Source organism: Mandrillus leucophaeus, unplaced genomic scaffold (assembly GCF_000951045.1).
Source record: "Mandrillus leucophaeus isolate KB7577 unplaced genomic scaffold, Mleu.le_1.0 Scaffold1394, whole genome shotgun sequence".
NCBI classification, from domain to species: Eukaryota; Metazoa; Chordata; class Mammalia; order Primates; family Cercopithecidae; genus Mandrillus; species Mandrillus leucophaeus.
The window spans coordinates 118,003-140,493 of NW_012101359.1; the positions used below are offsets into that span (position 1 = coordinate 118,003).

At 42.9% G+C, this 22,491-nt stretch overlaps 4 protein-coding genes across 6 annotated transcripts in view; 2 read left to right on the top strand and 2 right to left on the bottom strand.

Moving 5' to 3' along the window:
- The window catches only part of PRPF4 (pre-mRNA processing factor 4), a 19,356-nt gene extending 12,749 nt beyond the window's left edge, over positions 1-6,607 (bottom strand). Inside the window, exons 1-3 of the mRNA XM_011973699.1 lie at positions 6,382-6,607; positions 5,437-5,614; positions 2,834-3,020 (exon numbers count right to left, since the gene is read on the bottom strand). Coding sequence (XP_011829089.1) covers positions 2,834-3,020; positions 5,437-5,614; positions 6,382-6,408 — 392 coding nt within the window. The 5' untranslated portion in view covers positions 6,409-6,607. The remainder of the gene's footprint in view (positions 1-2,833; positions 3,021-5,436; positions 5,615-6,381) is intronic.
- CDC26 (cell division cycle 26) lies at positions 6,563-13,422 on the top strand. Of its 3 annotated transcripts, none has more exons than XM_011973697.1 (4): positions 6,563-6,769; positions 8,713-8,824; positions 9,591-9,712; positions 12,990-13,422. In XM_011973697.1, the coding sequence occupies exons 3-4, from the start codon at positions 9,632-9,634 to the stop codon at positions 13,164-13,166; spliced, it is 258 nt and encodes an 85-aa protein (XP_011829087.1). In that variant the 5' UTR covers positions 6,563-6,769; positions 8,713-8,824; positions 9,591-9,631; the 3' UTR covers positions 13,167-13,422. The 3 variants fall into 3 exon arrangements, with proteins under 3 accessions (XP_011829087.1, XP_011829088.1, XP_011829086.1); XM_011973698.1 differs by having other exon boundaries at positions 6,568-6,769; positions 8,741-8,824; XM_011973696.1 differs by lacking the exon at positions 6,563-6,769 and having other exon boundaries at positions 9,619-9,712.
- The window catches only part of FKBP15 (FK506 binding protein 15, 133kDa), a 115,617-nt gene continuing 99,836 nt past the window's right edge, over positions 6,711-22,491 (top strand). Inside the window, exons 1-3 of the mRNA XM_011973694.1 lie at positions 6,711-6,769; positions 8,713-8,824; positions 9,591-9,712. The gene's annotated coding sequence lies outside the window, so the exon portion shown is untranslated. The remainder of the gene's footprint in view (positions 6,770-8,712; positions 8,825-9,590; positions 9,713-22,491) is intronic.
- Positions 15,489-22,491, bottom strand: part of SLC31A1 (solute carrier family 31 (copper transporter), member 1) — a 52,664-nt gene continuing 45,661 nt past the window's right edge. The window contains exons 4-5 of the mRNA XM_011973695.1: positions 21,076-21,244; positions 15,489-19,694 (exon numbers count right to left, since the gene is read on the bottom strand). Coding sequence (XP_011829085.1) covers positions 19,493-19,694; positions 21,076-21,244 — 371 coding nt within the window. The 3' untranslated portion in view covers positions 15,489-19,492. The remainder of the gene's footprint in view (positions 19,695-21,075; positions 21,245-22,491) is intronic.

Here is a 22,491-nt window from a genome sequence, read left to right on the forward strand (position 1 = left end):
AATGAGCCCCTATACTGCTACCACTTGGTTTGTGAAGACTGCCAACTTTCACTCAGTGCCACAATGTACTGGATACGGACTCAGGTGCTAACTATACAGTGATGACTAAGAATCCGTTCTTGATTTCAAGTAGCTTAGTCCTGGGGAAACGACAGAGAGTACTGGCGAACTATATTATATTACCTATCACAACAGCAGTAAGCACACGGTGCTAGAGGGGACTTTGTAAGGGGGATCTAACTAGGCTTATAGGATCAGGGAAGGCTTCATTAAAAAAAGGTAGTATCTAAATTGAGTCCTCAATGAATCAGGTCAAGGGGGTTAAGAATGAGAAAATGTCAGGCAGAGGGTTAAACAAATAAGGCCTGGAGGTAAGAAAAACATGTTGAGCTTGCAGTCATAAATAATTCAGTATGGCTGGAGCGTGGAACATAGAAGAGGACCGGTGAAGAACAGGGCTGCAAATGCGAGGAGGGGCCAGGTCACAAAGAATTGCTAATGCAGCACTCAGGAGGGCTTACAGGTGAGAAAGATCACCGAAACAGTACGAAGAGTTGATTAAAAGGGAAGAATAATGGCAGGGAAATCAGACAGTACTGCTGTAGTGACCCTCTGAGTCACAACGGTGGACTGAAATTCAGATAGCAGTAGTGACTCAAGGGATTCATTTAAGGAACATAATAATGAATAAGACTTTGCTGGTGGAAAAAACAAACTAAACAGTAATAAAAAAGTATACCCTTCGAAAAGGCTAATAAAATAACATACTATGACAGAGAATGGAGGGGTTAGGTGTGATGAAAGGCTTCTCTGAATAGGTGGCATTTATGCTGAAACAAAAGAATAAAGTTTGACAGGGATCCAGATTCAATAAAAAATGAAGAAGAAAGGCTCAAGCCTGAAATCCCAGCACTTTGGGAGGCCAAGGCAGGCGGATCACTTGAGGTCAGGAGTTTGAAACCAGCCTAGCCAACATGGTGAAATCCCGTCTCTACTAAAAATACAAAACTTAACCAGACATGGTGCCACATGCCTGCAGTCCCAGCTACTTGGGAGGCTGAAGCAAGAGAATGGCTTGTACTTGGGAGGTGGAGGTTGCAGTGAGCCGAGATTGCACCATTGCACTCCAGCCTAGGTGACACAGCGAGACTCTGTCTCAAAGAAAAAAAAAAAGAAAAAAAAAAAGGAAGAAAATAAGGTTCTAAAAGCCAAGAGAGAGGAATAAAAACAGACCAATTATGTGGAAAAACATAAAAAGAACTAGCATATTCCAGAAGGACCAATGTGGCTATTCTAGTAAATTGGGGAAGGGTGGTATGGGTAAGGCTGAAGACCTTACAGACCATGAAAAGAGTTTTTTACTCCAAGTATGAGATGACAATCTAGGATTTTAAGCAAGCAATCAACACAACATGTTTGGGGCTATCACAACAGTGCAGATTTGAAAGCAGTAAAGATAGAGCAATGATAGATTGGAGTTGTAGCTCGCAAGTAGAATAGATTAGATTTTGCTGATTAATTATAAAGAAGGCTAAGTAGATTTTCAACTATGAACTGTATGAGTATAGGAGAGAGCTGGGGAAATATTTCAATTCAGACGCCTCAAGTCTGAAGTACCTGTGGGATGCCTCAGCTACAACGAGAGATCTGGGAATCAACAGAACACACACAGTGAATGATGCCAAGGGAGTAGATCTGATCATCAAGGGCAAGTAGAGAAGGCAGCCTGTAAAGGGTAGGCAGAGAAAAAGAGGTTTAGAAGGTAAGCGAGAAGAACTAGCTAGTGAGAGACAGGAAAATCAAGAGGATTTGGTCTTAGGAAAGTGAAGGAAAGGGAGTATTCCAAGGAGGGAGTGGCTGGCAGTATACTAGGGCTATTCTTATTAAGGTGGGTTGGTGACCTTAATAAGGAGCAATTTTAATGTGGCAGGGGTCGGTCAGTTTGCAGCAGGTTGAAGAGTAAATAAAGGTAAGGACCTCAAGACAGTAATAGAAAAAACCCTTCCAACAAGCTGGATGATGAAGGGGAGATGAGACAGTGGATAGAGACCAGAAGGGCTCTTCATAATTGTGTATGACTAGACCACAACTAAAAGATTTTGCAACCTGTAAATCATAAAAGGGCATTACCCGAGGACCGTACCCCTCTTCAATAAAATCCAAAAAACATTTATCATTGTTTTAGGTTACTGACATAGAATGCATTTGATGTCTAAATTTTCAAAGCCCCAAAACAAATGTTTATCCAATTCAAAACTTGCACTGGGGAGGCGAGGCAAGGGAGCATGTTAGCACCCTCTTCCCAGTCTATAAAGAAAAACTGGCCAGGCGTGAAGGCTCACGCTTGTAATCCCAGCACTTTGGGAAGGCTAAGGTGGGTGAATCATTTGAGGTTAGGAGTTCAAGACCAGCCTGGCCAGCATGGTGAAACCCTGTCTCTACTAAAAATACAAAAATTAGCTGGGCATGGTGGCGGGTGCCTGTAATCCCAGCCACTTGGGAGGCTGAGGCAGGAAAATTGCTTGAACCTGGGAGGTGGAGGCTGCAGTGTGCCAAGATCATGACACTGCGCCAATATGGATGACAAAGTGAGACTCTTACCTCAAAAAAAAAAAAAAAAAAAAAAAAGAAAAAAGAAAAAAAAATTAATAGTTGAATAAAAATTGGCCTAAGATAGATGATAGGCTAACTCATATAAACACAGTAAGATATTGGTAACATGATAACATGATTTGAGACATTCTATTCAAGTTCAACTAAAACATCAACCAAAATTTGGAGTAGAACCCTGTGATTATAATAAAGAAAAAAAGTAAATGTTTAGAAAGGTGACCTTTCTCTTCTTTCAGCAGGACCCTCTCCAAAAAGTGTGATGGGTTCCCCCAAGGCTCTAAGGCAAGCCTTGACCTCTGAGTCATCTGTGGAAACATTGATCTGCCGGGCTCGCTTCCTTCTCTCAAACTCAGCCAATACTTCTGCCTGTCGCTCACTGATATGCTCTTCAATTTCAAACACTTCTCCTGTCAAAAAGAAAACAGGCAACATTAGCAGATCTTCTTCAAATGGAGAGAAATAAATAATTGTAGTCTGTGTATGCCCTGAGAGAAAGGTAATGTCTAATATATTACACATTTTATAGTTTACTGTTTTTCAGTTTATTAAATTATGCCAAACACATAAACCTAAATGACACAACTTCAAAAGGCAGGTAAATGGTTCAAGCTACCTCTGGTTTCATTTATTAACTTTATACCTCTACATAACTTTACAAAGCTATTTATTCTCTAAAGGAGTCCCAGTATAGAGATACTTAACAAATAATTAACTAGTAAACTGCAAATAATTACCATGAAAATGAGAGTTCCACAACTATAAGGATTTCTGGAAAATCTAGCAATAGTTTTGAAACTCACACCAAAATACAAGTGTGATAAAAAATGAGAGGTACAGTGGTGACATTATGTTTAAAAACAGTATAAAAACTTTAAAAAGTCACTAGGCTACAGCACATGTGTTCAGAAAATGTGTGGGAGGATCAATGAGAAACCTGACAGATGTCCCTACTGCAGAAGAGTCTTCAGTTTTTTGAGACGGAGTCTTGCTCTGTCGCCCAGGCTGGAGTGCAGTGGCGCCATCTCAGCTCACTGCAAGCTCCGCCTCCCGGGTTCACACCATTCTCCTGCCTCAGCCTCCCGAATAGCTGGGACTACAGGAGCCCGCCACCACACCTGGCTAATTTTTTTGTATTTTTAGTAGAGACGTGGTTTCACCATGTTAGCCAGGATGGTTTCCATCTCCTGACGTCGTGATCCACCCACCTCGGTCTCCCAAAGTGCTGGGATTACAGGCGTGAGCCATCACACCCAGCCAGAGGAGTCTTCATTTTATGCCTTCTGGTATTGTCTGAATTTCTTATGACAAATATGCGTAATTTTATTTTAAAAATAGAGTGGACCTCTCATTACCGACATGGAAAGATATCCTCAATGGTATATAAAATGAAAAATGGGGGTTATACAACAATTTACATATCATGTTTTCACTTATGGAAAAAAATTACGTATTTTTATAGCTGTATTAAAATTCTAAGATATACAATCAATTAATAAAAAAATACTGGATTTTCTACTTCACACATTCATACACTGTTTGATCTTTTAAAAGAAAAATAATTACTACCTTTTTTTTTGAGACAGGGTCTCTCTCTGTTGTCCAGGCTGGAGTGCAGTGGTACAATCATGACTCACTGCAGCCTTGAACTCCCACCTCAGAACCCCAATTAGCTGGGAATACAGGCACGTGTCACATGCCCGGCTAATTTTCTACTTTTTGTAGAGATGGGGTATCACTATTTGCCCAGGCTGGTCTCGAATTCCTGGGCTCAAGCCGGACTCCCACTTCGCAGCCTCCCAAAGTGCTGGGATTACAGGTTTCAGCCACCAGGCTTGGCCACTATTACTTTTATAATAAAACAAGATATCTCAGCCAGGTGCAGTGGCTCACGCCCGTAATCCCAGCACTTTGGGAGGCCGAAGTGGGCAGATCATTTGAGGTCAGGAGTTGGAGACCAGCCTGGGCAACATGGTGAAAAACTGTCTCTACTAAAAATACAACAATTAGCTGGGTGTGGTAGCGGGCACCTGTAATCTCAGCTAATCGTGAAGCTGAGGCAGGAGAATCACTTGAACACAAAAGGCAGAGGTTGCAGTGAGCCACGGTTATGCCACTGCATTCCAGCCTGGGCAAGACAGTGAGACCCTGTGTCAAAAAAAAAAAAAAAAAAAAAAAAAAGATATTTCCCTTTGGGTAAAAAATAATTGGAAAACTTCAAAAGGGAGAATATCACGAACCACTCTAGCTGCAAACCAATGCCAGAACTATGTTAGATCTCCAGAAGACAAATGGAATCAATCTGAATCCAAATGTACACTAAATTTTTGATAAGACTGCTCACTCGTAGAAGAAAAACTATGTAACACATTGTAAGAAAAAGGCTCTCTGCATGATTTTAAGGGGGTAGGCAAAATATAGTCTTATAGATGCAAGTTTAAGAATTGAAATTCTGCCAGGCGCAGTGGCTCACGCTTGTAATCCCAGCACTTTGGAAGGACGAGGGGGAGGGATCACAAGGTCAGGAGTTTGACTAACATGATGAAACCCCGTCTCTACTAAAAACACAAAAATTAGTCGGGCTTGTTGGTGTGCGCCTGTTATCCCGGCTACTCCGGAGGCTGAAGGAGAACTGCCTGAACCTGGGAGGCGGGGGTTGCAGTGAGCCGAGATCGCGCCACTGCACTCCAGCCTGGTGACAGAGCGAGACTCCGTCTAAAACAAAAGAACTTAAATTTTTTGACATTATAAAACTGATGATATTCAAGTTTAGGAAAGTATTCATTACACAAAGAGGTAAAGATGGGTTCACAATTTGCATCTTACCAGAGGTTATATTAATATTTCCAGCTTCGATCCCTGCTTTAAGTCCTTCTTTCCCCAAAATCCCAGACTCTCCTTTGGCCAGACGCTCCCTCTCCTTCTCTTCCAAACTTCCATAATAGATGTGTGGTTTCTTCACAACCGGAGCAACTAAGTCATCGGGTGTTTTAGTTTTGGTTGCCTGCCAAATCAAAAATCTGGATTAAATTGAGGTTTAATCTTGGCAATTTACCGGATTTCCCGAGGATGAAGCTCGCCCTGAGTTTCACAGTCCTATTTCCTTCATAATTGAAAGGACAAATTGGACACTACTTAAGATGTTCTTCATCGATTTGAGGTGAAGGGGAGGGTGTTTCAGTCCCTCACTTTAGTTGACGGGATTGATAAAACTAGTGAGGTTCTCTCGAGTATTTTCATATGAAAGGTTTGCTCTGGAATCTGTTTACTTTATTCTGCTGGAAACGTGGAATCTCGTGTTTTACGATGTATCCAAGATTACTGCTCATCACTGGGGAAATACTAAGGATAGATGAAATAACCAACGCGGTGCTAAAGGATAACAAGTTACAACATTACGAGTGTATATATTTCAAACGTTTCTAGACGTGAGGTAGAAGTTAGTAGGTCTCATTAAAATTTTGAGATCTGCCAAACGCATAAACCTTGGCCAAGACACTTCCCTATTTCAGAGCACCGTTACTGGATGAGTCGGAAGAGATGTTTGCCCTTTGGGGCTGTAGTGGGAGAGGTGCAAATAAGCTACAGTCCACGAAAGCGCTTAGGGGTCAGGAAAACGGTGGTCCGCTGTGTAGAACACCACTGAGTCCCGCAGCCTTCCTCCTCAGCCCTCCACCGCCTTCTCTCGCTCCCTAACGGCCCCTTCCCGCAGAGATCCTCTTCCCCCTTCGCGCTCCCTGCCAGAGTGAGTTGAGATCCCGGGCTCTGTACCGTGGAGGAAGTTCGCGAGGAAGCCATGCTGGGCTCTGGAGCCGCGAGGCCCCAGCGAAATCCAAGCTCTCGGTTTTAGACCTTCCACCGCGCGCCCAGCAGAGCGGAAGTGCGTCACTGAGCGGAAGTGTGTCACAAACAGGACATGGGCCAAGAGCCGTCGCTGCGCCCGGAGCGGCGCGGAGCATGATGGAAGTCGTAGTAGGAAATGGCGTCGTGGCATTGAGGGGCATCCCTCCTAGAACCTCCAAGAAAAGCTCGCGGAAGACGAGGTTCTGCTGAGAGAGAGGCTCCAAGCCGTCTGGGAAGTGTAGTCCAGTTGGCGTAGCAGTAGTTTCGTGGAGGGGAGCCGAGGTTCCGGGAAGGGGCTGAGCCGACTTGAAAAGAGGTAGGTAAGTCGACTCGCGCGGCTCGGGGCTGAACTCTGGAGCGAGTCGAGGGCTTCCGGGGCCCGCTGTGCCTCCCCGGGCCCGCGGGGGCGTTTACGTCTTCTGGGAGCCGAGGACCGTGTTACCATAGAAACCCTGGGATCCGAGGTACAGGCCTGGAGCTAGGGGACGAGGACTGTTCTCTTCCATGGTCCGGAAGTCTTCCCAGGGGCCGCCTATGAGCTTGATGGCTCGGCGGTGGATTTGGGCTGCAGCGAGAGATTAAGCTAGAAGAGCCCGCTGGTGCCAAAGTCAAATAAAGACCCGGCGGAGGAGCTTCGGCCTGATTTTGTTCATTTGTCTTCAGCCTGGTCTTTGTATCAGATTGAGAGTAAGATGATGGTTAGGAGGGTGTCAGGGAACTGTACGTCTCTCTGCCCTGCTGGATGCTGGGGTATTAGAGACGAACAGCATAAGGTTTTTATCCCCACGTGGACGGTGGGAGATCCTCAAAATATTGACGTTTCCGTAGCTGGCCAGATCCTCATCCAACCCCCTAGAAAAATTACAGCCATAATAGGTGTTATTTATTGAACATTTATTAAATGCCAAGTAATGTTCCAAGAGCTTACTCTGCATTACGTTATTCACTTCCTACAACAGCAAAGTAGGATACAGATGAGGAAACTAAGGCCTAGTTAGAAATGAAACTAATTGTTCAAGATCAGTGGTGCAGTGGGATTGGAACCTGTGCCCTTTAACCTCTACAGCCAGCACTTTTAACTGCTACTCTATACTGCTCCGTAGTGGCCAGTTTTTCGCAGTTTGCAGAAAAGGTAAAATGTATAGTAGACCTTTTTTTTTCCTTTTAGGTATCCCTATCCCTCTCTTTCCCTCTTTGGAACTTTGGCTTTCTCTACCATTTGTCTGCATTGGAATCTGGTAGAAGATAATGCCTGATTTAGTACAAAGCAATTTGAAATGTAATGTGCCAGTGTTTTGTGTTGATAATATCGCCTGTAATATCCTAAGCTTCATGGGAGAAGGAAATGTTTCTTCCTTTGTATACTTCACAGTCCCTAGTTTCATCCTAGATACATGTAATAATTTGTATCTCTATATACTTTCAAGGAGTTTTCACTTCCATCATTCTCACTTAATCCTTATCATGTTGACCTGTATAATTTTTATAGGAGGCTAAAATTATTAACCAAACTGAACAGCTTGCTTCGATGACTTCTTTATGTGTGAAATAGGAATCATTTTGTCAACTTCACAGGGTTTTTGTGTTAAGAATGTAAAGAATGGGAATGGAAAAAGAGCACAGTGCTCAAGAATGATCTCATCTTTTATTCAACAAACATTTACTGACTGTTTTTATAGATACACTCTAGGGGATGCTGTGGAGAATATACAAATGATGCCATCAACAGATATTAAACTCAATTGGGGGAGTTGTGTTTTCTCAAAAACAAAACAAAACAAAACAAAATGGTTTTTGTTAACACAGTATTACCTCGAGATTTCAGGCTGTGGAATGCTCTTTTGAACCTCTTTTCTTCTTCTTCTTTTTTTTTTTTCTGAGTTGGGGTCTTATGGTGAGATCATGGCTCACTGTGGCCACCTCAAACTCCTGGGCTCAAGTGATCCTTCCATCTCAGCCTCCTGAGTAGCTAGGACTACAGGTACACACTACCAGCCTAGCTAATTTTTTTACTTTTTTGTAGAGACAGGGTCTTGCTATGTTGCCAAAGCTGGTCTTGAGCCTCCTTGTGCACTCTTCTCTCTGCCTGCCCTTCAGAAGTCAACTAAGATATCATTTTCTCCAGGAAGGCTTGCCTGACATCCTTGTCCACCCCACACTCAGCCCAGACTGGATTAGGTGCCTGTGTGATGCCAGTGCCAGTATCCTCATTAGGGTTCTCGTTATATGATATCACAGTTTTCTTTATTTTCCCCACAGATTATGACTGTACCTTTTAATTCTGTAGCTGGAGCACAAGAAGTGTTTGTTTAATGAATGACGTACACACATTTAGGATCTGTTTGGACGCTGAGGATAATCCTGTGAATTGGTGAGTTGGAGTCTTCATGAGATTTAGCAAACTGATTTTAGCATTCAGGAGTGATCACAAATCTCTGACAGTTCTCACGTAGAGTAGATTAAATTCACTGGTTTGTCCACTTTCCCCTCTAACTATACTAAGATGTGATAGTTTATTCTTTTAGCTAGAGTATTTCTTTGAATGTGACTAGAACATGAGATTAAAGTGATGGTTGCCTAGAATTTCTCTCTTATAGGCAGTTTGCTATTTTAAATTCTTACTGAAAGAGTTTTTGATTTTACAGAGCTGTAGACCTCCATAGTGTAATAAAAATGTAATAATCATATACCTAAAGACTTTAGAAGTTGGCTGGGTATAGTAGCTCTTGCCTATAATGCCAGCACTTTGGGAAAATGAGGAGGGAGGAACACTTGAGCCCAAGAGTTTGAGACCAGCCTGGGCATCAGAGAGAGATCCCATTTCTACAAAAAACACAAAAATTAGCCAGATATGGTGGTGTACGCCTGTAGTCCCAGCTACTCTAGAGGCTGAGGCAGTAAGATTGCTTGAGCCCAGGAAGTTGAGGCTGTAGTGAGCTAAGGTCATGCTACTGTGCTCCAGCCTGGGCAAAGAGCAAGATCCTATCTCTTAAAAAGACTTTAGAAGTCTGTGTGAATTCAAATAAAGTTTTAATACTTCCATTCACTTTAGTACACATGCTTGCAAACTGATTTTATGTTTTGTATCTGAGACTTTATTACCTTCAGTTTTTCCTCCTCTCTTTCATTTTTATCAGCTAATAGTTCACTAGGTTTGGCCCTTAGTGTTGACTTCAGTATGCTGAGACGAAAACCAACACGCCTAGAGCTAAAGCTTGATGACATTGAAGAGTTTGAGAGCATTCGAAAGGACCTGGAGGTATGAATACAACTTTGTGTTTTTTTGAGATGGAGTCTCGCTGTGTCACACAGGCTGGAGTATAGTGGCATGATCCTTGGCTCACTGCAACCTCTGCCTCAGCCTCCCAAGTAGCTGGGACTATAGGTACATGCCAGCATGCCCGGGTCATTTTTGTGTTTTTAGTAGAGACGGGATTTTGCCATGTTGGGGCCAGGCTGGTCTCCAACTCCTGACCTCAAGTGATCCATCCGCCTCAGCCTCCCAAAGTGCTGGGATTACACATGTGACCCACTGCACCCAGCCAGTGATTGATTGCAGAAATCATGTCTGTTTGCATCACCATTTCCTACCATCTAGCTCATGGTAGGAGCCCCATATGTATTTTTAAGTGTGGCCTTGCTACATGGTATTAGATGTCCATTAATAAGACTTAAATTCTTCAGTGGTCTACAGAATAAATTCCAAATTCCCTAGCATGGCATATGAGGTCCTTTGTGAGCTGGTCCTTGCTTCTCTCTCCACTTTCACTGCTGGGTTATCTTTAATCTCAATGCCTATACACAAGTGTTCCCTTTGCCAGAAAAGTCCTTTATTTTTCTTTGCCTGGCTAACTCTTACTTCTTCCAGCCCCCAGCTGGGTTAGGCTCAACCTCATCCTCCTGTGCTAACCTCTCTCATAAGCACTGTTAGTCTCTGTTGTAATTGTCTGTTTGCTTTTGTTTTCCCTCACTCGGCCATAAGCTCCTTGAAGTCAGGGATTCGTATATTTCTGTCTGCATCTGTTCCCTGCAATACCAGGCCCAAAGGAGGGCTCAATACAAGTCTATTTTCATTTGCTGTCCTAGCAGATATCTTGTACTATATGGCAGAGGACAGTACATTTTGCATGTATTTACCAACAGCTTTATTATGGATTGTATATGCTTCATATTAAGACTAATAACTTAGATTTCTTTCCCCTGCTTCATCCCAAGAGACTTTAGTGTTCCCGAAGCATCATAATTTCTGCTTTTAAAAAACTCATATATTATTAAGGATGAGCTTTAAAGTATGGCTTAAACTTCAGTTGTTACAAATCTCATAAAATGCTAGCATGCCGAACTTTGACTCTACAGAGTCAGCTCACTATTGAGTTAGTCTTTTCACCAAAGGCAGTTATCTAGTGGGTTTTGCCCTGTTTTAGAGTAACTTAGGAAGCAGGGACAGTCATGCCCTAAAGTGTAACCAGTAGAAAACTGGCCTGTTTCATTTATTACCAACATGAGTTTGATTATACTACTGTGACTCTAGCTTCTGAAACAGCAGTTGCTCAAAGTGGGAAGCCTTTTAAGTGATTTCATTCCACTTGGATATTCTCAGAATGATAGAGTTGTTTGCCTTTTAGAACTTGTTTTCACAAAAATAGGTAGAACTTTCTAACATCACTTACTAGTAATCAGGAAGGTCATTTGCCACATAAAAGGCAATACGTTATTTTATTCACTGTAATACTTTGTGAGTGTTGGCATTTATTTTATTTTTTATTTTTATTTTTGAGACAGGGTCTTGCTCTGTCGCCCTGCTGGTGTACAGTGGCATGATCACCACTCACTGCAGCCTCTACCTGCCAGGCTCCAGTGATCCTACCACGTCAGGCCCCCTGAATAACTGGGAATACAGGCATGTGCCACTATGCCTAGCTAATTTTTAAATTTTTTGTGGGCCGGGTGTGGTGGCTCACGCCTGTAATCCCAGCACTTTGGGAGGCCGAGGCAGGCGGATCACGAGGTCAAGAGACCATCCTAGCTAACATGTTGAAACCCCATCTCTACTAAAAATATAAACATTAGCTGGGTGTGGTGGCATGCACCTGTAGTCCCAACTACTTGGGAAGCCAAGGGTAGGAGAATCGCTTGAACCTGGGAGGTGGAGGTTGCAGTGAGCCGAGATGGTGCCACTGCACTCCAGCCTGGTGACAGACCGAGACTTGGTCTGAAGAAAAAAAAAAAATTTGTGGGGACAGATGGAGTCTCACTATGTTGCCCAGGCTAGTGTCAAACTCCTGGGCTCAAGCAGTCCTCCCAAAGCAGTGGGATTTACAGGCATGAGCCACTGCGGTCAACCCGATGCTTGGCATTTAAATGCCCACAGTCCGGCAGCAAGTGGTGAAGAATGGTGGTAATTCCAGTGATTTGAGTAGCTGAGCCATTCTATTATTATTAAGGAATTTTGGATAAAACATCATTTCACTCTGTTAGAGAAAGTTACCATCTGTTGTCCTTACAGTCAGGTAGTGGCAGTTACGGGATAAGTGTTTCTTTTTGAAAATGATCAAACTGATACATACTTTGTGGATTCTGCAGTCACATGTGACTTAAGAACCAAACCTTTTATCTGAAAACAAAATGAAGCCACAAAACCCAGACCTTTTGATAAGATAGCATAAAACCTTTTCATGTTACTTTTAATCTCATGGGATCAGTTAGGCTATAGATTTTTGGTGGTTATTTCTTTACCAGTCAATTTATTTTTCTGTCTATTCTCTAGAATAATAAATTTGTTGAAATACCCTTTGCTCCCCCTTGTCTGCTCTTACATCTTTCCAGTTGTAGCTTCCTGTTGTACCACCACACCCCAACTCCTTACCTCTTGTCTCTTTGGCAGTGTTGACTTCCCTCTGTCATAGGTCATAGCCCGGATCACCCTATAATCGTCTGTTTGCCTGTTTACCTATTAGACTGTGACATCCTGGAGGGCAGGGGTTACATCTTTTTTTTTTTGAGACGGAGTCTCACTCTGTCACCAGGCTGGAGTGCATCTCGGCTCACTGCAACCTCCGACTTCCTGGTTCGAGTGGTTCTCCTGCCTCAGCCTCCTGAGTAGGTGGGATTACAGGCATGTGCCACCATGCCCAGCTAATTTTTGTATTTTTAGTAGAGATGGAGTTTCACTGTGTTGGCCAGGATGGTCTTGATCTCTTGACCTCGTGATCCGCCCGCCTCGGCCTCCCAAAGGGCTGGGATCACAGGTGTGACTCACTGTGCCCAGCCACATTGTTTATTTTTAGTAGAGATGGGGTTTCGCCATGTTTGCCAGGCTGGTCTCGAATTCCTGACCTCAAGCGATCAGAGGTTACAACTTTTAACACCGTATCCTCATTGTGCCCCTAAGTATTCCAAACCTAGGATTTCAGTTTATTGTTCTTTACACCCTAACTCTATCCTTTACCCCATGCCTAGTACATGGTAGGTACTCTAAATAAACGTTTGCTAATTGAAAGAATGTTGCCTTAATCCTAAAACGTTTATACTTTCAGACCCGTAAGAAACAGAAGGAAGATGTGGAAGTTGTAGGAGGCAGTGATGGAGAAGGAGCCATTGGGCTCAGCAGTGATCCCAAGAGCCGGGAACAAATGATCAATGATCGGATTGGTTATAAACCCCAACCCAAGCCCAATAATCGTTCATCTCAATTTGGAAGTCTTGAATTTTAGAGATGGATTATCTTGCATGCCAGAGCGCTGGAATGGAATAAAATGATGGCAGAAGTACAAACCAGATTTAGAGAATTGAGTGCTTGCAGTCAAGCAGAATGTACCTCCTGCAGAGACAAATCCTTCTGCATGAGATTACTGATGCTTCACTTGCACGCTAAGCCGGAATCCAAACTGTGGTTTGTCTCTGGAAGATCTGACTCTATAAAACTGATCTGAGTTTTTGTTTTTAAAAATAAATATATTTTTGGAAAAATGTGAGGCATCCTTAATGAAGTATAACAGCACTGTTAACCCTCAGGCTTTAAAAGATAATTGCTACAAGATTAACATCATTCTTTCCATCTTTATTAAAAGACCCTAAGCACAGGACACTCTAGTTGATCCCTGCCACTTTCATTTAACCCATCTATTCAACAAGTATTTATTGAGTGCCTACCATGTGCCACTCAACAAAGATCCCTGCCCTTGTAGAAATTAAATTCTAGTGATATTGTGTAAATCTGAAGAAATTGTAGGTACCAGATCTCTTTATAGAATGGCTTTGTAACTAGTTTGGGTACAATGTTCGGAGGACAGACAATGGAGGGAAATAAGAGGAATGCTTCTAAACAGTTTTGCCATTATTCCAACTTTCCTTCCTTTCTCAACTTGCCTAAGCATTTTTCCCAGAAAGAATCAGCGAGGCAGCTCAGAGGATAATTTTGAATCTTGCCCTAATGTTTTGGAGTTAAATTTTTTTTTTTTAATTTTTTATTGTTTTACGTAGAGGCAGGGATCTATGTTGCCCAAGGTGGGCTTGAGGGGCTGGCATTCAACAGTCCTCCCAAAGTGCTGGGATTACTATGCTTGGCCTGTTTTTACTAATTCAACCCAGGGAATCGCCAGCTGTGATCATAAGAGCCTCTTGAATCATCAGTTCTACAGAGACTCTTAGCAGGACGTTAGCCTTTTTGGGGTAGTTTGAGTAATACGAGTGGGAGAGGGCCAGGTGTGGTGGCTCATGCCTGTAATCCCAGCACTTTGGGAGGCTGAGGTGGGTGGATCATCTGAGGTCTGGAGTTTGAGACCAGCGTGACCAACATGGTGAAACCCCGTCTCTACTAAAAATACAAAATTAGCCAGGTGTGGTGTATGCCTGCAATCCCAGCTACTCGGGAGGCTGAGGTGGGAGAATTGCTTGAACCCGGGAGGCAGAGGTTGCAGTGATTGCAACCTCTGAGATTGCACCATTGCACTCCAGTCTGGGCAACGAGCAAAACTCCATCATAAAAACAAAAATGAAAAAAACAAAACAACAACAAAAAAAACTAACCTACTAACCTTATCAAGAAAAGTGTACTTTTCATTTTCCTGAAAGCTAGATTAACAATAATCATAGATTAAAAAAATACACTAAGGCTTGAATGCGTATTTTGTGCTGGGTGCCTGATTCAAACAGGTGTTATGGTCAGGCACAGTGGCTCACACCTTTCCCAATCCCAGCACTTTGGGAGGCCGAGGCAGGCAGATCACTTGAGCTCAGGAGTTCAAGACCAGCCTGGCCAACATGGTGAAAACTCGTCTCTACTAAAAATACAAAAATTAGCCAGACATGATGGTGTGTGCCTGTAGCCCCAGCTACTTGGTAGGCTGAGCAGGAGAATCACTTGAACCCGGGAGATGGAGGTGGCAGTGAGGCGAGACTGCACCATTGCACTCCAGCCTAGGTGACGAAGCGAGACTCCATCTCTAAGAAAACTAAGGCTTAGGGATCATTAGACTAACTTCCTAAGGTCATATTGCTAGTAAGTGGTGGAGCCAGAATCCAAACCCATTGACTCCTCTAAGTCCACGTTCATGATACTACACTAAGAGACTAGGAATGATGCTGACGGCAAGATACCCACTGGCAGCCAGTGGGAAGAGCAAGTAACGTCAGCATTTTGGCATTACTGAAGGGACTGGCAGGGTCACTGTGCATCTCAAGGTTTGGCGGTAAACTTCCTACAGGCCCAGCTCAGAGCCTCTTGCCTGACAGCAGAAACACGGAAGGGATTATGATGTGACAAAAGTTGGCTTTTAAATTCAGGAATCCTCAGTATACTGAAATACTTCTGGCTTTATGAAGACCCTGTCTCCTGTGCAGAAGGTCACATGGATCTTCTGGCATGTACCAGGCATGTCATTTTAAGTAGAGTAGGAGGAAGTGAGATGAAAACCTGAAAGGATCATACCACCTAAAATACTGACATCTTAAAAACTGATGTTAATGGCCAGAATCTATGCAGACTAGGAAGAGACTAGCTTATTGCGTTATCACTCTGGGCAGAAAAACTTGCATAGAATCACAAAATCAAAATATTTATTTTGTTCTTTTTCATATGACACTGTTAAAACATTCCTACTACAGCAATACTGCTCTCCAGGAGCTTACAATCTAAAACAGTCAACATTAATTGTTAGACCCAGTAATTAAGGCATTATATCAAATGCAGACTTTGTATCTTTTTTTTTTTTTGAGACAGAGTTTTGCTCTTGTTGCCCAGGTTGGAGTGCAATGGCGCCATCTTGGCTCACTGCAACCTCTCCCTCCCGGGTTCAAGTGATTCTCCTGCCTCAGCCTCCAGAGTAGCTGGGATTACAGGCATGAGCCACCATGCCCGGCTAATTTTTGTATTTTTAGTAGAGATGGGGTTTCACCACGTCGGCCAGGCTGGTCTCAAACTCCTGACCTTAGGTGATCCGCGCCCCCCCTCGGCCTCCCAAAGTGTGTGAGCCACTGTGCCCGGCCGAGTTTGTATCTTTTGTTGTATCTTTTGAAGGAGCAGCTGGAGAGGGCAGGATCAAAATTAAATGATATGAAAGTGTACTCCCCTCCTCGTGCTCCTTATAAGGAACCCCTTCTGACTAGAACCTAAGACCAGTACCCACAGCCTGAAAGGGAATTTCAGACAACCCTACCATAGAAGTAGTGAAGAAACCTTAATTTCTAATTTCCTAGTGGATACAGTGAGGATTCCATTTGTGGGCAATGGGGATGCTGGGAGTTCCTCCATCACAGACTAGAGACAGCACCTAAGATTCTGTAACTCTGGGAAGGGTACCATCCTTATAGAAATTCCAGTGGGGCAACTGCCTCTTGAAGCATGGTTAAAGTCTCTAACAGGTTTATAAATGCCAATTTCTGGTTGATATTTGTATCCATAGCATAGCACTGTCTACTGCATCAGGAGGGCTATGGAGATGTAATACATGAGATTAAAAAAAAAATTAAAGAAAAGGGAAAGGACAGCAGAGTAAGGGGGCCGAAAAAATGGTGATGCAGTCTTCTAATAGATGTGAATGGGGAAGAAAGAAAAGAGAAGTTTGGATTCAAAATGAACAAAGAAGTCAAGCATTAAATTCCAAATGAACAGGTATACAGAAATGAAGAGTTAATGAGATCATTGTATTATCACAATCCAAGAGCTCAAGATGGAATTTAAGCTTTTTCTCTTTCACTAGCTTCATCCTTTGGCACCCAGTCTAAGAATCTCTGAAATTCAGGTTTTAATACCTGTCTCTCCTGAATACCTGAAGACCTAATCTAAACTGATATTTCTGTGAATTTCAGTCATAGCATTTTGTCTTAACTGGCCTTGAATTTTCTTTTTTTTTTTTTCTGAGACAGGATCTTGCTTTGTCACCCGGGCTGAGTACAGTGGCACAATCATGGCTCACTGCAGCCTTGACCTTCAGGGCAAAAGCAATCCTCCTGCCTCAGTCTCCCAAGTAGCCAGGACTACAGGTGTGCACCACCATGCCTGGCTAATTTTTCATTTTTTATAGAGATGGGATCTCACTATGTTGTCCAGGCCTGTCTCGAACTTCGGGGGACAAGGCATCCTCCCACCTTGGCCTCCCAAAGTGTTGGGATTACAGGCATGAGCCATTGGGTCTAGCTGGCCTTACTGATAAGGTTCTGTTGCTGGGAGGGTATTCTATAGCAGTTCATGCTGAGATTTCTAGAGAGCACCAGTGTCACTACTAACTATTGATTCCTATTTATTTATCATGGTTTTAAGATTCCTTGGCTTGAGACAACAGGCTGTATTACACCTTTTTGTTGGACTTTGTCAGTACCTGTCATTCACCCTGCTCATGTTAAGTATCATCATTACAAGGTGATGGAATGAGAGAAAAGCGCAAAGCTCTAAATGTTGGTTCTTGGATTTTAACCTCAATCCAGTAGGCTTATAACCCTCTCTTGGTTCAAAGCCATATAAGTACACATTCCTTGCTCTCCAATATTTAACTGGCACCCATGGAGAAAGTACAAACTACAAAACCACGACACAGGCCAACAGGATAAGTTTCCTCTGCCCTGAGGCACAACTGGATCTAGCACCAAGAAGGGCAGGATTTAACAGACCAGAACAAGACAAATCAATTTAAAGAGGTAGTTTGAACTGGGAATAAGACTGCAGTGTAGACTACAACTGAACAGAATAAAAATCCAATGTGGTTCTTCACTGAGAACAGGGGTTTTGGCCACTTGTAATGTAATTAAACCCCCACGAATAACAAAGATGGTTATATGGAGGATGAGGATCTGCTTGGTATGAGCACAGTTGTTGGAGCCTGAGGAAAATCTGGCCATCAGCAAACCACACCCTGAGTCTTTCCAAAGAGAAAGCTGGACTTTTGCCCTTTTGGCCCATGACTGGTAGATTTACACTGCAGATCAAAGGTCTCTCTCAACAATCAAATTACTTCCAAGAAACCACAGACCTTTAAAAATAAGGACTAGTGACTTCATACAGGCTAGTAAAAATACTTTGGCTACAGCCCTTCACACATATATGCTTGGGTATACACACACACACAGGTGGAGCTCAATAAATGTGGAATGATTAGGTATTGATCAGCAGTATTTACTACATGAGTTAAGTCCAGACACACTATCTACCAATCAGCAATTCAAATTTCCATGCCCAGTATCAGGCAGCCAGCCCACCAGGCAATATTTCCTTAGCTTAAAGCAGAGATTCTCAAAGTGTGGTCCCTTGTAACATGAGCAGGAACTCAGAAGTGCCACTCTGGGGGCTTTTGGGTTGAGGCCCAGCAGTCAGTGTTTTAACAAGCCCTACAGGTGATTCTGATGCACGCTAAAGCTTGAAAATCACTGTTTTAGAGGCAGACATGCGAAAACAGTAATGGAAAAAAATAATTCGAACTCTTTTGCTTCACTTCAGCTGGGACAAACCAAGGTATCAAGCCAAAGTAAACTGCGAATGGTTTTATTTAAAAATACCTATTTCTATTTTCTAAAACTGATTGTCATTTTTTGATTGGCAAGTTCATGCTAATCAAAGTGTTAAGTGGGAATGCAGGTTGATGAGTCAGCCATCCAAGAATACACACTCTGCAAGCTCTAAGCCTGTATTTAGTCTGAAACCACCCCTCTGCACACTACTAAAATTTTGGTATAATGCATCACATCTGGACAAAGGCACAATGTATTTCCCACTCGTTGAATCCAAAAACTGGACCTTCTTTTCTTTTTCTTTGAGATGGAGTTTCACTCTTGTTGCCCAGGCTGGAATGCAATGGCGCCATCTTGGCTCACTGCAACCTCCACCTCCTAAGTTCAAGTGATTCTCCTGCCTCAGCCTTCTGAGTAGCTGGGATTACAGGCGCCCGCCACCATGCCCAGCTCATTTTTGTATTTTTAGTAGAGACGGGGTTTCACCATGTTGACCAGGCTAGTCACAAACTCCTGTCCTCAGGTGATCCAGCCTGCCTTGGCCCCCTAACGTGCTGGGATTACAGGCGTGGGCCACTGTGTCCGGCCCTGGACCTTATTTTCTAATGTTGAGTTTGAGTTCTGGGTTTAGTTGGGCAAGAATTTCCCTCAGCTGCCATCAATCCTGGCTGAAGTTAACCCCTTTCCATCGCTGACCCAGGGAAAAAAACTACCAAATTTACTTACTATCTGTTAAAAATTCAACAAGGAAGCAGATGATCAAGTCATTGAACAAAAAGCTACATGGATTAGACAAGAACATATAACATGGCTCTAAGATGATGGAGAAGGAAAAGACATTTCATGGGTGGCTTCTCCTTAAAAGAAATGGGAAACTCAGCTTATTAGAAAAAACAATTTGGGAGGTTACTACTTTAGCTCAGAGACTGTAAACTAAACCTCTGTTGAGCAGGAGGTGTGTGTGTGTGTGTCTGTGTGTGTGTGTGTGTGTGTACGTGCACAAAGAGGAGCAAGAAGGGATGATTGGAGCAGGAAATCACGTCTTCAAGTCTTGAACAGCTTCCCACTGCAATCGATAAGGCCACGCCAGAGTTTGACATCAATGGCAATGCTCTGTGATGTCCACTACCACTGCCTTCTTCCAGCTGAAGAGGAAGTATCCTGTACCGGCCCCTGCTGCTACTGCAATGCAGAGGTACCCGTTGTAGGTCATGAAGATAAGCATGAGGAAGTAGCTTATGACCACCTGGATGATGTGCAGCACTGTTTGCAGGAGGTGAGGAAAGCTCAGCATCTGCTGCCTGGAGAGTAAACAGGGACACAACAATCAGGGACTCCTAGGAGTTCTGCAGATCAGGAGAAAGAGGGAAGGGCTCTTGCCATGAGCTCAGCTGGAACTGGACAGCCACTCTGGCAACTCACGGGTACTTGAATGTTCTTTGATTGGTCCATGGAAATGAAACAGCACAGGGCTGTCAGGCTTATAAACATTGGTCAGATATGGCCGTGAGGAGGAACCCTTTTCCGGAGAAGGAGAAAAGGACGAGCAGTAATCTAGACTTATCTCCACCTTAGATCCTGAAAGGGAAGCGTAAACCCTCTCCCGCTCATCTGCCCGAATGTTTTTAGGTTTCCCACCTTTGTAAAGTTTACATTCTACAAACACGGAAACAGAGGCTGGGGGTGGTGGCTAATGCTTTTAATCCCAGCACTTTGGGAGGCTGAGGTGGGCTGATTGCTTGAGCTCAGGAGTTTCAGACCAGCCTGGGCAACATGGCAAAACCTTGTCTCTACAAAAAATAAAAAAAATTAGCTGGGTGTTGTGGCTCATGCCTGTAGTTCCAGCTACTTGGGAGGCTGAGGTGGGAGGACCACTTGAGTCTGGAAGGCAGAGGTTGCAGTGAGTGAAGATCGTGCCACTGCACTTCAGCCTGGGCAATAGACGGAGACCCTGTCTCCAGAAAAAAAAAAAAAAAATAGAATTAAGGGTTGGGTAGTATAGAAGAAATTACTTAATTAGGGATAAGGAGCCCTGGCTATTCATCCCCTGTGCCACCTTAGGTAGGTCACAATCCTTCTGGGCCTCAGTAAGCTCATCAGTACAATGGAAATAAATAACACTGCTTGTTTGAAAGCAGGATGTCGGTCTATAGGATTTCTTAAGGTCCAATTTGGTTTTAAGACTTACATTTTTATTAAAACAATCTCAAAAAACATTTGCCAATCCATGGGAAAAACCAATAATCACCCAAATACTTTCTTAGACAGAACACAGAAATTAATACAGTCTTATATTGTAAACAAAAAGAGGACAGAGCTGACTAGGTGTAATTTTATAGAATCAACTGCAATCTGCCATTCTTTTATATCTTGACCTGAATTTCTTAACTTGTTCATTATTATTTTGGTAAATATTTTAAAATATGGATTCTTCACTTCCCTTCTTCTGAAGTGGCCAATACCTACAACTCAGAACAAACATTCATATTTGCAGAAGACTTCCTCTTATTCCTCCTTTGGCCTGCTCATGACCTACAAACCCAAACCTCTAAGGACAGTTTTGATCAAGGTCATACAGAACTCCTAACTCAAGAAGAGGGCTGCTGCTGATCACATAGCTGCACTTTGCTGCTTAACTGATCAAGCTCTTTAGGACTTCATCTGGATCTGTTCAGTTCTTACCCAACAGTTTTGTGTGTCTCCATAAGGATGGTTCCATTTGGTCCTGGGACAGGCATGGAATTGTAGCGAATGCTGACTTGTGACTTACGCAGCAGGCTCTCTCGGGCTATCTTGAGTCCTTCATAGAACATTGCTAGTAAAAACACTGCCACAAAAGCTCCAGCCATTTCTAAGTATGGAAGGAAAATATGGTGGTACTGTCAAACATGTGCAAAATCATTAGCCAATGTGCTGTCCAGCTAGAAAGACACACACAAAAAATGCTACTCTCAGTTTTTGAAGACATTATATTATTCCCTCTTCTCTTGCCCAGATAGGAGAACAGCTAAGATGGTGTAACTGAAAACTATTGCCTCTGCCAAGAACATGTTTACTTTTTGATTAAGATAAGAAAAAAAATCAGAACAACAATAACCTTTTGGTCAGACTGCTTGATGTCATTAAATTAGGTTTGTTACACTGAAACACACAATGTAGAATATTCCTGAATAGGCATTTCAATTCTAAGTCTTTCACACTGGGAAGTGTTGGTAATGACATAAATGTATTCAAACTGCTAATTTAACACATTACCTGAACGAAATGCTCTCCTTCTTCCCAAAACAAATTGATTTTATGGCTCCAAAGAGACATCTGGTACCTAAGGCAGTCCAACTGACTACTGAGTTTGCGCAAGTTAAATTTAAAGTATACCATACAACATAATAGACACAAAGAGATGGGTAATCATCTACCTCAAAACTAGGAGTGACTAAGATGGGCCATGCCAAAAATCAGGAAGGATGTGGGCCATAGTTTGGTAGACTAAAAGAACACTGGTCTACGTAGCTCTGGAAGGTCTGGGTCCTTGTCCTAGCTCTGACATATTAACTCTATGATTGAGGGCAAGTCATTTCACTCTTTGTGGCACTTAGTTTATCGTAAAATTGAAGTATTATATTAGAGCAATAGTTTTAAACTTAGAGTTATTTTGTGGTATTTAACTTGACTTAGTCTTACGTCCAGGACTAATAACTTATTAAATAAGTAAACACTCTGAGGCCAGGCATGGTGGTTCATGCCTGTAATCCCAGCACTTTGGGAGGCCGAGGTGGGTGGATCACCTGAGGTCAGGAGTTTGAGACCAGCCTGGCAAACATGGCAAACCCGTTTCTACTAAAAATACAAAAATTAGCTGGGCATGGTGGTGGGTGCCTATAACTCTAGCTACTTGGGAGGCTGAGGCAGGAGAATTGCTTGAACTTGGGAGCGGAGATTGCAGTGAGCCAAGATAGCTGCCACTGCACTCCAACCTGGGTGACAAGAATGAAACTCCATCTCAAAAAAAAAAAAAAAAAAAGTAAACACTCTGGAAAAGAATGAAAGAAAATGGATTGCAAAAGACTTCTATCTGGTATCTAAATTATTTTTTAGAGC

Bases quoted from the DNA above. Each gene is read 5' to 3' on its own strand.
- CDC26 (XM_011973696.1), top strand. From the start codon at position 8,766: ATGAATGACGTACACACATTTAGGATCTGTTTGGACGCTGAGGATAAT. The intron at 8,825-9,618 runs GTGAGTTGGAGT...TTTGGCCCTTAG, and splicing joins GAGGATAATCCTGTGAATTG to TGTTGACTTCAGTATGCTGA. The intron at 9,713-12,989 runs GTATGAATACAA...TTATACTTTCAG, and splicing joins GCATTCGAAAGGACCTGGAG to ACCCGTAAGAAACAGAAGGA.